Below are 13,838 nucleotides of genomic sequence, written 5' to 3'. Positions count from 1 at the left end.
GAGAGGAGGGTGAACTTGATGGTAGGGCACCAGTTTCCAGAGCAGCCGCTTAATCCTGCATCACATCACATGGGTTAGGAGGGTCAGTAGTCAGTGGCTTTTCTTTGAATGGAAGATTATGTGATGGTTCGACCGTCCAGATGCTTTGCCATAAGCTCTCTGTCAACCCCTCCCCTTTTCTCCAAAGTTCTTTAGGGTGCTCAACAGCTACAAAATCGACTATAAGCTGCTTCTGACTGGGACGCCTCTGCAGAACAACCTTGAGGAGCTCTTCCACTTGCTCAACTTCCTCACGCCAGAGAGGTTCAAGTGAGTATTTAAGGACGTCAGAAGACCCCTGCTGGATCAGGCCAATGGCCCATCTAGTCCAGCATCCTGTTCTCACTGTTGCCAACCAGATGCCTCCATGGGAAACCAGCAAGCAGGACTCAAGCACAAGAGCAACTCTCCCCTCCTGTGGTTTCCAGCAATTGGTATTCAGATGCATTGCTATCTCCAGCTGTGACAGCAGAACATAGCCGTTGTGGCTAGTAGCCATCGATAGCCTTTTCCTTCACAAATTTGTCTAATCCTCTTTTAATTCCACCCAATATGGTGGCCTGCATTGCCTCATGTGGGAGTGAGTTCCATAGTCACTTTATTGAAAATGTCCAGAAACTTCCAACATTCAGCTTCATTGGATGTCTATGAGTCGCTGTGTTATGAGAGGAGAAAGACTTTTCTCTGGCCACTTTCTTGATGCCATGCATAATTTTATGAACTTCCATCATGTTGCCTCTTCCTCGCTTTTTCTCTAAACTAAAAAAAAAATCCCAAATGCTGCAAGTTATGCCCTTCCTCACGTACCTTCCAAAACAGATTTCCTCAAATGTGTGCCCTCCAGCTGTTTTGCACTGCAACTCCCATCATCCCTAAGCTAGAGTTGATGGAAAATGTGTTCCAAAACAGCTGAAGGGCACCATATTGGGGAAAGCTGTTCTGTGGCAGACCATTGAACAAACCGTAGCTTGAGGCTGAAGCCACACCTTATGCTTTGTTTGGGACTGTGGATGTGCCTGTGGTTGGTTGGTGGTCTGCAGGAAGACTTTGGAGTGACTGGGCTTGTTGTAAATCCTCATCTTTCCCCTTTGCCTGGCCAGGCTCGCAGGGCTGCCTTCCTGCTGTATTTAAGGCTCTGTTTACCAGATGCCGCCTGCAGCTCTCATTTTGGTGGCTCGCCCATGTGCTAGAAAGCAGCCCTTCCCAACCTGCACTCAGGTATGGCTGCCCAGAGCTTCAGCCTGGCCAGCTGGCAACAGGACCTTTTCCAGACGTTGCCTTGAAGCCACCCAATGACGCTGTGCAAGACGCATCCTGCAGGCAGAGTGGGTGGCATTTGCTGTGCTGGAGTGCCCTGGCTGCCTTCGCCAAGCCCTGGCTGCTCCATAATCCATCCTCTGCATCCACAGCAACCTGGAGGGCTTCCTGGAAGAGTTTGCAGACATCTCCAAGGAGGACCAGATCAAGAAACTTCATGACCTTTTGGGACCTCACATGCTCCGGAGGCTGAAGGCCGATGTGTTTAAGAACATGCCTGCCAAGACGGAGCTGATTGTCAGGGTGGAGCTGAGCCAGATGCAGAAGTGAGTTCTCCCCTTGTGCTGGGCCAGGCCATAGCACAGTGACTGAGCCCTATGGCCCTCAGCTTGGAAACTGTGGGGCAGGTGGGGTGCTTTCATTTGCAGTGGTCCCGGTGACCCAGAAGTTGTTTCACTTGCATGTGGACCCCCACCTTTACTGATCCCTTACCATAGTAGAGAAATGGTGGGTGTGTCTATTATTATTATTGGCAATTTTGTCATGCTCTTTAGCAGGAAAAAGCTCCCATATAAGTCCATAGTGACTTCCACAACAGTCCTTGTCCTCAGACTTGTAGTGGAAAAGGGAATGTGAGAACACCCACAACTCCCCACCCTCCACAAAAAAACACACACGTGAAACACAGACAGAAAACTCATTCCAATCATCCATCATCCATCATTTATTATACAGTCACAGGCCTGTCATAACAGAGTAGACTCTTTGTAAAAAATCAATCAATCATTAAAGCATTCACTTATGGCAAATACAATGTGATACAAAACATGAAACACACATGTCTTTAAGAGACAGCATGACACAAGCATCAAGCATGGTGCACGACCTGCAATTAGAATAATAGTGTCATCTTGTGAGAACTCTGAGCAGAGAAGAAGTTTGGAAAAGCGAGCAACACCCCCTCAAAAAGGAGGCAGTGCTCTCAGCTGGACCCCCCCGAAAATGTTCCAAAAAACTTTCAGAAATGTGGTGGTGGTGATCCCACGAGCTACATTCACTAGTTTTTCACGAGGCCGATGGTGCCAGCCTTTTACACATGGGGCCTCCACTTCCCTCTTCCCCCACTGGAAGGCCATTCCAGAGAGTTTGCCACCATTTTTCTTCCAGGAAGAGAGAGTGCTAGGGACTTGTTGTGTCCTTGTTTACTTACAGGTTGAGCCGATGGGAAGCAGGGAGGCCCATGTGCTCCTTCAAAGGCCACTGCCCTCCTGCTCTGTGGGGCTGCTTCTTAACAGCTGCTACCCCCCAAAACTCTTGATCTCTTTTGTGTTTTAGCCCCCCTCCCTTTCACTCTTCCTGGCACGAGAGTGTGGCTTTCGTTCCAAGCTCCAGAAATCTTTAGTAGAGATTATCTGAATGATAATCTTGGCCATTTGATTGCCCTTTTTACTCATTGCTGTCTTTTTTATTTGTATATATTTTATTTGTATATATTGCTTGTTTTATGTTGCTATGGCCATTGGCTAATGCGAATAAAGTTTATCTTATCTTATCCAAGCTCCAGAAACCTAAGCAAACCATCACAACCCGTTGAGGAAGTCCTAGTAACTTTGCAGAGGTATACAATTGCCTAGGGAAATGTTCATATCCTGTTCACTGCAGGATAGTGTATCTAGGATCTCAGACAGAATCATAGAATTGTAGACTTGGAAGGCACCCAGGTCTTTATTTTGCTTGTGGCTGGGTGGGGATCTAGCATCCCCATTCAGCACCCTTGTGAGTCACGGAAATCTTACAGCTTCCAGGGGAAGCCCAGAAGCCCCTTAACTAAGATGCCCTTTCCCCGCTTGTGTTCACACAGGAAATACTACAAGTTAATCCTGACAAGGAACTTTGAGGCTCTGAATTCGAAAGGTGGAGGCAACCAGGTGTCCCTACTCAATATCATGATGGATCTCAAGAAGTGTTGTAACCATCCGTATCTTTTTCCCGTGGCGGCTGTGGTAGGTCTGTTTCTATTTCATGCCTTCTCCCTCCCCACCTTTGCTCTAAACCGGAGCTTAGATCAGTGCATTGGGTGGGTGGGCTTCCTAGGCAGTTGCCCATTGTAGAGTTGGAAGGGACCCTGAGAGTCATCAAGTCCAACCCCTGCAATGCAGGAACCTCAGCTAAAGCATCCGTGACAGATGGACATCCAACCTTTGCTGAAAAACCTCCAAGGAAGGAGAGTCACTCCCGAGGGAGTCCAGATGGACTTAATAAAAGTGCAGCAGTGGAGCTCCTCTGTATGAATCAGAGTTGGTGGTCACCAATGTGCACCTCTGTCTCTCTTCACCATCTCAGTCTGGGGAGGTTCTGAATCTCTGGGTGAAGTCAAGGGTGGTTTGGACATGGACGAAAGGTCTGAAGCTTACTCCAGCCAAGGCAGAGTTGCTTTTGGCCAAGAGGCCCAACAACCCAGTGCTAAGGGGTCTGCTTGCTCTGGATGAGGTCACTCTCATCAGGTTCACCATTGGAGGTGGGGGAACTCCTTGACCCAACTTTGCTCTTTCGTAAGAGCATAAGAAGAGCCTGCTGGATCAGGCCAATGGCCCATCTGGTCCAGCATCCTGTCCTCACAGTGGCCACCCAGATGGCACTCAGCAAGCAGGATCCGAGCACAAGAGCCCTCTCTCCTCCTGTGACTTCCAGCAACTGGTATTCATTACTGCCTCCAACTGCATATATCCCATAAACCTTTTATTTTCTTTATTCCATTTGCTTAAGAACTCTATGTGTCCGTCGCTCACAGTATCTTAAGCCAGCAACCAACAAAATGGGTTGTCTCCTGCTAAGTCCTACTCAGAGCAGACCCACTGGCCCCGGTTAACCATGCCCATTAAATTGCATGTGTCTACTCTGAGTAGGACTGCTGTTGGATGTAAACGGTGTGCTTATCTGTTTAGTCAGCATTATAAAATATTGTCATTTGCGAAGTCGTTCCTGGGACATTTTGCTTGGTCCTAACTACTGTGGATTTTGGATCTTTTCTTGTGGACCTCTTAAGTTATTCAGAACATAAGGACATAAGGAGAAACTGCTGGGTCAGGCGAGTGTCCCACTTAGTCCACCATCCTGTTCTCACAGGGGACAAGCAGTTACGCCAAAGAGAAGCCCGCAAGCAGAACCCAAGCATAAGAACCCTCTCCCCTTTTGTGGCTCCTAGCAATTGGTATTCAGAAGCATGACTGACTCAAGCACAGAGAGTTGGCTTAGACTGAGCAAGACCACTGGTCCATCCAAGACCGGGTGTGGCTTCATCTCTCTAGAGACACTTCTTGCTCACCCAGTGGCCTCCTAGCAGAGGTCATGTGCTGTGCAGGAGCTGTTCCCTTGCAGGCTGGACTTAGCCATACCCCACTCACTTCCCTTTGCTCTTAGGAAGCCCCGGTATTGCCAAACGGATCCTACGACGGCAGCTCGCTGGTCAAGTCGTCTGGGAAGTTGATGCTGCTGCAGAAGATGCTCAAGAAGCTAAGGGACGGCGGCCACCGGGTGCTCATCTTCTCCCAGGTGTGAACAGGTCGAGCGCCAAAGGCTGCATCCACACGGCCATTTATTCCATTTCCCCAAAGAGACTGTTAATTTCCGTGTCATATTTGTTCTTCCGCATGATGTGAAAGCACTTCAGGAAAACTTTGGGAACATGGGGCTTGTTTAGCACTCATTTTAGTGTTATTTGATTCTAGAAAGAAAAGGAAAAAACAACTTGTTTGACCAGGAAAAATTGTGGGAGTAAAGTGATAAAAGTTTGGGAGTGGTATACCAGCATGCAGTTACCTTCCTAGGGAATCCTGGGGCTGCCGTAGAGTGTCTTCTGTTTCCGAGTACTTTGGGCTTAAAGGGACCTTTAATTGTTTCTTTTTATTTCAGGTGGTGCACTCGCTCATGGTCTGATTATTTTATTTAATTTTTTTAATAGATGACGAAGATGCTTGACTTGTTGGAAGATTTCTTGGAATACGAGGGTTATAAGTATGAGAGGATTGATGGCGGCATCACTGGAGGATTGAGGCAGGAAGCCATCGACAGGTTTAACGGTACTTCAGTTTCAGCTTTTCCATGTTCAAGATGCAGGCCTTGCTCCGGCCCGCAGGTGGCTGGTGGAGAGGCAGTGTTGTTGTAGTGGTTAGAGTGTTGGATGAGGACCTGGGAGACCAGGGTTCAAATCCCCACTTGGCCTTGAACCTACCTCACAGGGTTGTTGTGGGGATTAAATGTAGGGGGAGAGAACCATGTAAGCCACTTTAAGCTCCATGGAGGAAAAGAGGGGGGATATAAATGAAATGAATGAATGAATGAATGCTGGGGAACCAGCTGGAGCTCAAAGCCACTGAAAGTTTGCAGGATTTGATGTCTTTCCATTGCAAGATACGTAGGATGAAGTGGTTTCTTTGTTATCCAAATGGCCAAAAAGGGTTGGGGAGTCATGTTATTTAGCTTAATTCTCATGGACTAGCACAGTTTTCATTCCAGCTTTCCATTGGTTAAAGAGTTACCTCTCCTGCTGCGTTGGTTCCCTGGGGGCTCCCCCTGGCTGGCACAGTTTCATTTACTTATATGCCCCTGGTCCCACTGCAAATCCTTCCTTTAGCTGCAGCCGGTTGGGGGCTGAACAGGCTAGATTTCCAGATCAGAAGGAGGCGAGCTCAGAGCAGGGTCTTGTCTGCAGGCTTCTGGACCACTAGAGCTTTTCCTCGCTCTGTTTATCTGCTTCTCACCACATGCTAGCCCTTCCTTTGTGGCCCACAGCTTGAAAACGGTGGACTTAAGCCAACACAAAGTGAATTTGCTTCTACTACTGGTGGAGCAGTTTAGCCAGCTCTGGTAGGGCTCTATAAACGCCCCAGAAAAGGGTGCTCAGGTTGTCTGTTTCTCTCCTGCCTGCTTCTGGATCACCCCTCTTTGTTTGCCACTAACTGATCTTGTCTTCTCCCTGCCCCCCCTTGCAGTCAGGGGCACCTGCTGTCGTTACTAACCCTGACACTTCTCTGTCTCCCCATCCCTCTCGTCTCTCCCCACCCACACCCCACAACCTTGTCGATTTTGTCATCCTCAGCACCCGGAGCTCAGCAATTCTGTTTCCTGCTCTCCACCAGAGCCGGAGGTTTGGGCATTAACCTTGCAACAGCCGACACAGTCATAATTTACGATTCTGATTGGAACCCCCACAATGACATTCAGGTTAATTCCGTCGGTTCTCCCTTGCTGCCTTTGTAACCCCTGGAGTAAAAGGCTCACACCTGCCATCTCCCAACCTCCCACCCTCTTCTTAGCATCCCTCGCCTCATTCCCCACCCCCTACCAATCTTGCTGGGGTCCCTCAAAAACTCCCCCCATCCCTGGCTCCAAAGCAAGTTGCTGGTGTTTCCCAGAAATGCATGCCTGTTTTTCTGACTTCACTCCTCCTTCTCCTCTTGTATAAATCTTTCCTTCTCCCCCTCTCTGCCCACTGCCTTTTTCACAAGGAAATGTTCTGCTGGCTGGTTTTTTTTGTTTTTGTTTTTGTTTTGCTATTTTTCCTTTGCTTCAGCATTTGCTCCAGATGTTCTTCATTTTATTGACAGCTGAAAAATGAAGTTGCTGAAATAATTTATTCATTTGGGGTGTTTGCATGACTAAGGCTGCATTCACACAGCGGTCTACTCCATTTCCCCAATGTTTCCATAACTGTTAATTTCCACGTTATATTTGAGCTTTCAAGCACAAAGGCCCTTTCCCCTCCTTTGGCTTCCAGAAACCGGTGTTCAGAAGGATTTCTGCCTCCAACCATGGAGGTAGAACATTGCCATTGTGGCTAGGAGTCATTAATAGTCTTCTCCTCCGTGAAGGGTCCTCCATGTTATTCTGAAACATCTCTTTGCTCATCCATCCAGGCCTTCAGCAGAGCCCACCGGATTGGGCAGAATAAGAAGGTGATGATCTACCGCTTTGTGACGAGGGCGTCTGTCGAGGAGCGCATCACCCAAGTGGCCAAGAGGAAGATGATGCTGACTCATTTGGTGGTGCGCCCGGGCCTTGGCTCCAAGTCTGGCTCCATGACGAAACAAGAGCTGGATGACATCCTGAAGTTTGGCACAGAGGAACTGTTCAAGGACGATGTTGAGGGTGAGATGGCATGGCTGTGCTTGATGATGCATGCATGAGTAGGGAAAGGTGGCAGCGATGGGGGAACCATGGATGGAATCTGGAACCTTCTGTATGCCAAGTAGGTGCTCTGCAACTGAGTCACAGTCCCATTACAACATAAGAAGCTGCCTTATGCCTAGCCAGAGCATTGGTCCAGCTTGCTTAGTATTGTCTGCACTGACTTACAGCAGCTGCCTAGTGTTGCAGATGGGGGTCTTTTGCAGCCCTACGTGATGTCCAGGATTGAGCCTGGGGCCGTCTGTGAATTACTCTATCTCTGTATTTGAAGGGCCAAGGTTCTAGACACCTCACTTACTTGAAGGATCAAGTTTCTAGACACATTATGCAGTTGAAGTTCCAGGTTCTAGATACCTCAACAGTCAATGGGCTCAGGTTCTAAACACCTCAACCAGTTGATGGAAAATGGTTCTAGACACCATGGTCAGTTGAATGATCCAGGTTTTAGATAGCTCAACCAGTCAAAGGGCTCTTGTTCTAGACACCTCAAACAGTTGAAGAACCAAGGTTCTAGACACCTCAGCCAGTTGAGCTTTACTTGGACTTAGTGGGCCCAAGTTGCTGTGAGAATAAGTGGAGTGTTTGTTTGCTTGGCACAAACCTGCAACACTCACATTTTTTCCTTGCTCCCAGGGATGATATCTCAGGCCCAGAAAATTGGCATACCTGAGGCCATGACACCTTTCATGGAGGCACCAACCTCCAAAGGTGGGACAGTGACTCCTGGCATGAAGAAAAAACATGGCCCTGCTCCTCCAGGTACGTGAAGGACAGAAGGCACAAAAGCCATCAATGCTGACATTCCTTTTTTGCTCTGGAGTTTGTACCTGAGAAGCTAAGACGAGGTGTCAAAGGGGGTCCTTCTTGTCCAGCCTCCTCTTCTCACCGTGGCCAACCAGACACCCCAGAGGGAAGCCAACCAGCAGAACTTGAGTGCCTACAGCCTCTGAAAGTGGGGTCAGAGCACAGCCCTTGAGACTAGTAGCTGTGGATCGCCTTATCCAACTTGAATTTATCTAACATTCTTTTGAAGCCTCCCAAATTGGGGGCCACCACTTTTTCTTGTGGGAGTGAGTTCCGCAGTTTTAATTATGTGCTGGGTGAAGAAGCAGTTTCTTTGGCCTGTCCTGAACTTCTCAAAGTTCAGGATGGCCCCATTAAGTTCTGATGTCAAGTGAGGGATAGAAGAAGTTTCCTCCACCCGCTTTCTCCTGCACATGATCTAAAATGCCCCAGGCATGGTAACCTTTTTCACACAATAGAGTTTGCACAATAGAGTCCTCTGATCATGGGAACTCCTTCCTGCAGGAGGCACTAATGGCCACCAACCTAGATGGCTTTAAAAGAGGCTTGGACAAATTCATTGGACAATAGGAAGGTTGTTAATGGCTACCAGCTTCAATGGCTAAGCTCTTTCTCCATGGTCAGAAGCAGTAATGCTTCTGTTTGCCAGTCTCTGGAAGCCGCAGGAGGGGAGAGCACTGTTGCTTGTGGACTTCCTTCTGGGGCACCTGTTTGGCCACTGTGAGGACAGGATGCTCGACCAGATGGGTCATGGGCCTGATCCAGTAGGCTCTCCTCACACGTGTATGTTCTCCCCCCCAGGTGACAATAAAGACGTCGAGGACAGCAGCGTGATCCATTACGACGACGCGGCCATCTCAAAGCTCCTGGACCGCAACCAAGATGCCACTGACGACACGGAGCTGCAGAACATGAACGAGTATCTCAGCTCTTTTAAAGTGGCCCAGTATGTTGTGAGAGAAGAGGATGGTGTGGTAATGAGTTCAGAGTCATGGTTTACCTTCCTTTTCAATAAGTTTGCTTATTTCAGGGTGTTGCTTTTAAAAAAACACACACACAAAGGAAAGTTGTGCATGGCACGCTAAAATCTACATGCAGATACACGCACACACCTTTCTAAAATGGTACAAATAAAACATATAAACAAATCTTACTGAAAACCTAAGGACAGTAATACCCATCTGCCATTGGAATCTGTTCATCAGGACACCGAAGAACACTCCATTGGGCAGAGATTGGTGGTGGTTTGTGATTCCGCCATCTTGAAAATCCCAAGCCCAAGCCAAACCCATGTTTCTAGCCCTTAAGTATTTTACTTATTTGTTTATTTCACTGCGTTCATGAAATGCTTCCCGTGAAATACCTCTGAGCGATTTAGCAGTAAAGTCACATCCGGGCAGCAAACGTTGCCTCATAACTTAAGTGTTGGAGCAGCTAGTTCATTTATTGTCCACCCTTCGCCGTCAGGTCCTACTTACAGCATGAAAACACAATGTGAAAAACAATTAAGAACAACTTGCAGCCATGAAAAGAAGGTGGATCCTAAAAACAAACGCCTCAAGTGTCAAAAGCCAGGGTAAAGAGGTGCAACTTCAGCATTGGCTGGAAGCTGTGCAATGAAGGTGCCAGACACACCTCTGTGGGGAGGCATTTCCACAGCTCAGGGGCCACCACGGAGGAGTCCCTCTTGTGGTCCACCCGCTCCTGAAGAGGAGCTACCAAGAGGGCCCCATCTGCTAATCACAGCACCAGTGAGGGTCTGTAGGAAAGGAGGTGGTCATTCAGGATATTTGGTCTTGAGTTATTTAGGGCTTGAAACATCAATCTGAGCACCTTAAATTGGGCTGGGAAATGAACCGGCAACCAGTGTGGCTGTTTTAAAGCAGGTTATATGTGATCTAAATGGAACCCTGGCCAGTAGTAATCTGGCTGCTGCATTTTGGAGCACCTGAAGTTCCCAAGTAGTCTTCAAGGGCAGCCCCACGTAGAGTGCATTGCAGTAATCCAGTTTGGAAGCTTCTTTCTTTCTTTGACTGCAGCCCTGCCAACATGCCCCATGCGAGTGTCTCCTTTCGGGAATGGTTACCGCCATCCCTCAAAGCTGTGGTTTGAGAGTTGTCCCCTTTCCCCCTCTTCTGCTTGCAGGAGGAGGTTGAGCGCGAGATCATCAAGCAGGAGGAGAACGTGGACCCCGACTACTGGGAGAAGCTCCTGAGGCACCACTACGAACAGCAGCAGGAGGATCTGGCCCGTAACCTCGGGAAAGGGAAGAGAGTCCGGAAGCAGGTCAACTACAACGACGCCTCGCAGGAGGACCAAGGTGAGGCTTTTTGTGGTCCAGGGGTGGCAAACCTGCAGACCTCTGGCTGCTGTTGGACTCCATCTCCCATCAGCCCATGGCCAGTGGCTAGAAATGGATGATGGCAATTGTTATCCAGGAACGTCTCTCAAACATATGCACTCATCCTATCCAGTAACTTGAAAACTAGTTATTTGTGGACGATCTTTCCAGGGGTGTCCCCACGTTACATTGTACGTGGGTGCAAGATACCTGTAAATGGGTTCGGCTACTCGTGAGAAAGAGCCTACGCATGTTTAAACTTGACATGTGCAGCTGCCCAGTGGCGTAGCGTGGGGGGTGCAGGGGGCCGGCTGCACCGGGCGCAACATCTGGGGGTTAGGGTTAGGGGGCGCAAATCCACGGGTTAGGGGGCGCAAATTACTTGCCTTGCCCCGGGTGCTGACAACCCACACTACGCCACTGCAGCTGCCCCCTGAAGGAAGATGTATTTTGCTCACACAGTGACTCTCTGTGCATTCTCTCCACGGGGCTGTGATCCTGACCGGTTTTCTTCTGTGTGGTTTAGCTGTGATTCCTTCATGGCAAGGACTGGACTAGCTATCTCTTTGGTTCCCTTCCAACTCTACGATTCTAAGTGAGCATTCAGGGGAAAGGATGGGAGAAGCTTTCACCTGTCCTTTTGAGAGTTTCCTTGCTGCTCACATTTTTAATGTAAGGGTGACCAACCTGATGCCCTCCTGATATTCTGACTACAACAACTCCCCTCAGCCGCAGTGGGCATGGCCAGTATCCAGGGAGGATGCAAGTTTTGAAGTCCAAAGCATTTGGAGGTCACCGTGTTGACTACCCCAATTTAATAAGTGCCAGATATTTTTTAATGCTGCCAATCAACCCCAATGTTCTCTGTGCTGGGTACATTTTGAAAAGGGGGAAAAACTGCATAGGGTACAACTTAGATGTAAAATCAGAACTAAATTTAAAAGAGAATCAGAATAAAAGCAAAGTTGAAATCAGCAGACAATGATCTACAAAGAGGGGTGCCTAATCTGTGAGATCCCTCTAGCTGAAGCCCAATGGTGAATCCTAACACAGTACAATTGCATCTTGCACAAGGCTTACATTCTGGGATGTCATGTATACCCAAATTGGGTCCTTGGAAAAGCCCCTGAGTAACCATCAACTTCCCAGGTGCACCAAAAACACATATTACAGTGGTACCCCACAAGACGAACGCCTCGCAAGACGGAAAACCCGCTAGACGAAAGGGTTTTCTGTTTTGGAGGCGCTTCGCAAAACGAATTTCCCTATGGGCTTGCTTCGCAAGACGACAGCCCATAGGGAAATCTCCGGGACAGCGTGTAAGCGCAGCGTGTCTTCCCCACTGTCCTTGGACCTCCTCCCGCCGCCGCGCATCGGAACTCCAATGCCGGGGGGGGGACGCCTCCTCCCGCCGCCGGGCATCGGAACGAAGCTCCGATGCCGGGCGGGGGGGGGGGAACGTCTCCTCCCGCCGCCGGGCATCGGAACGAAGCTCCGATGCCGGGCGGGGGGGGGGGAACGCCTCCTCCCGCCGCCGGGCATCGGAACGAAGCTCCGATGCCGGGCAGGGGGGGACGTCTCCTCCCGCCGCCGGGCATCAGAACGAAGCTCCGATGCCGGGCGGGGGGGGGGAACGCCTCCTCCCGCCGCCGGGCATCGGAACGAAGCTCCGATGCCGGGCGGGGGGGGAACGCCTCCTCCCGCCGCCGGGCATCGGAACGAAGCTCCGATGCCGGGCGGGGGGGGAACGTCTCCTCCCGCCGCCCGGCATCGGATGGCTTTCCTGAAGACTTGGGGTGGGAGGAGGGTTTTCCCTCCCACCGCCAACATTCAGAATGCTGTTCTGAATGTTGGCGGTGGGGAGGAAAAACCCTCCTCCCACGCAAGCCCCGGGAACAGAGGGAAAGCGCTGCGCGCCTTCCCCTCTGTTCCCGTACCTGTCCTGAAGGCTTGCGGTGCGGAGAAAAGCCCTTCTCCGCACCACCAGCCTGGCAAGCGGTTTCCCTAGGAACGCATTAATTGATTTTCAATGCATTCCTATGGGAAACCGAGCTTCGCAAGACGAAAAACTCGCAAGAAGAAAAAACTTGCGGGACGAATTAATTTCGTCTTGCGAGGCACCACTGTAAATGTTAAACGTACATATGGAGTGTTTGCAACCATCAGTCAAGAGAATTAGCTGACCCCTATTCATGGATGCATTTATTTATTTGCAAAAATGCTTTCATGTAATGAAAATCTTTAAAGATATTTCTGTGAAAACAATAAAACACACAACAGTATTCAACAACTTTTCCTAAAAGCAAGTGTAAAAATCAAAGAAGAAAATGCAGCTGCAAGCCACAAATAAAGCTGGTGTGTGCAGAGAACAAATCAAATCAAGAACAAAAAGTCCAGGAAAGTAGAAATCCATGGGTAAACATGTATGTTTTTCGTCTGCCTAACAAATTACTTGAGAGGGGTGGGCATTCCCGAGGGTGTTTGCTGCCCCCTAGAATGGCCCACTGCCACATTATCACCAAGTGACAATCTGCTGATCATTGCAGTGAGCAGCAAGGTCTTCTTGGAAGTTCAGCTTGGACTGTGTTTGGGGAGGTGACCTGCTAGGTATCCCCCCTCCCGGCAAAAAAATGTTTAGGTACCTTTTAAATGTCAACAACCGAATCTTGACCTTGGCGGGCTTAACCTTTGCCTCTTGTGTTGTTGTTGTTTAAATATCCGTTGCGATGAGATGATTATTATGATGCTTCAAACGTTCACGAATGTGAGTTCGCACCTGCGGCCCAAAGTGGCAGAGTCCTCGCAGCCCCTTGAGGACTCTGCCACTTTAGCCTGCTGCTGCGCCCAGCCTCGAGCCTCCTAGCATCGGACCCCTTGCTTCTCCCTCTTGAGACCCCTCCCTCTCCTCTGCCGGCAGAGTGGCAGGACGAGCTATCCGACAATCAGTCTGAGTACTCCATCGGCTCTGAAGATGAGGACGAAGACTTTGAGGAGCGGCCCGAAGGTCAGAGTGAGTCAGACCTTTGTTACTTCGACGGCACCCAGTCCCTTTCCTCATCTGTGCTGACATCAGCCAGGCATGTTCCAGCAACTGCTCTTGGGCCCTTAGAGGCTGATCCTGGCAGAAGTGGGAGCAAAGTGGATGGACAGCAGGCATTTGCTCAGGCATCCTCAGAGTCCGCTGTGGGTGTTGGAGCAAGGCAGAATGGGG

The 13,838-nt window shown here is 49.4% G+C and overlaps 1 protein-coding gene across 4 annotated transcripts in view; it reads left to right on the top strand.

Annotated features, from left to right (window-relative positions):
• Positions 1–13,838, top strand: part of CHD5 (chromodomain helicase DNA binding protein 5) — a 59,543-nt gene that overhangs the window by 25,383 nt on the left and 20,322 nt on the right. For 2 of the 4 annotated variants that reach the window (XM_082233287.1, XM_082233286.1), the window contains exons 18-28: positions 188–309; positions 1,449–1,622; positions 3,158–3,299; positions 4,717–4,848; positions 5,258–5,375; positions 6,395–6,519; positions 7,212–7,443; positions 8,116–8,241; positions 9,088–9,260; positions 10,432–10,606; positions 13,545–13,637. In XM_082233287.1, the coding sequence (XP_082089413.1) occupies positions 188–309; positions 1,449–1,622; positions 3,158–3,299; positions 4,717–4,848; positions 5,258–5,375; positions 6,395–6,519; positions 7,212–7,443; positions 8,116–8,241; positions 9,088–9,260; positions 10,432–10,606; positions 13,545–13,637 (1,612 nt within the window). The remainder of the gene's footprint in view (positions 1–187; positions 310–1,448; positions 1,623–3,157; positions 3,300–4,716; positions 4,849–5,257; positions 5,376–6,394; positions 6,520–7,211; positions 7,444–8,115; positions 8,242–9,087; positions 9,261–10,431; positions 10,607–13,544; positions 13,638–13,838) is intronic. The other 2 variants (XM_082233288.1, XM_082233289.1) reach the window with 2 other exon arrangements.

This window comes from Podarcis vaucheri, assembly GCF_965113315.1.
Source record: "Podarcis vaucheri genome assembly, chromosome: 7".
Classification (NCBI taxonomy): Eukaryota; Metazoa; Chordata; class Lepidosauria; order Squamata; family Lacertidae; genus Podarcis; species Podarcis vaucheri.
Note: the sequence above shows the minus strand (reverse complement) of the source record. Positions and strands in the feature narration are given on the sequence as shown.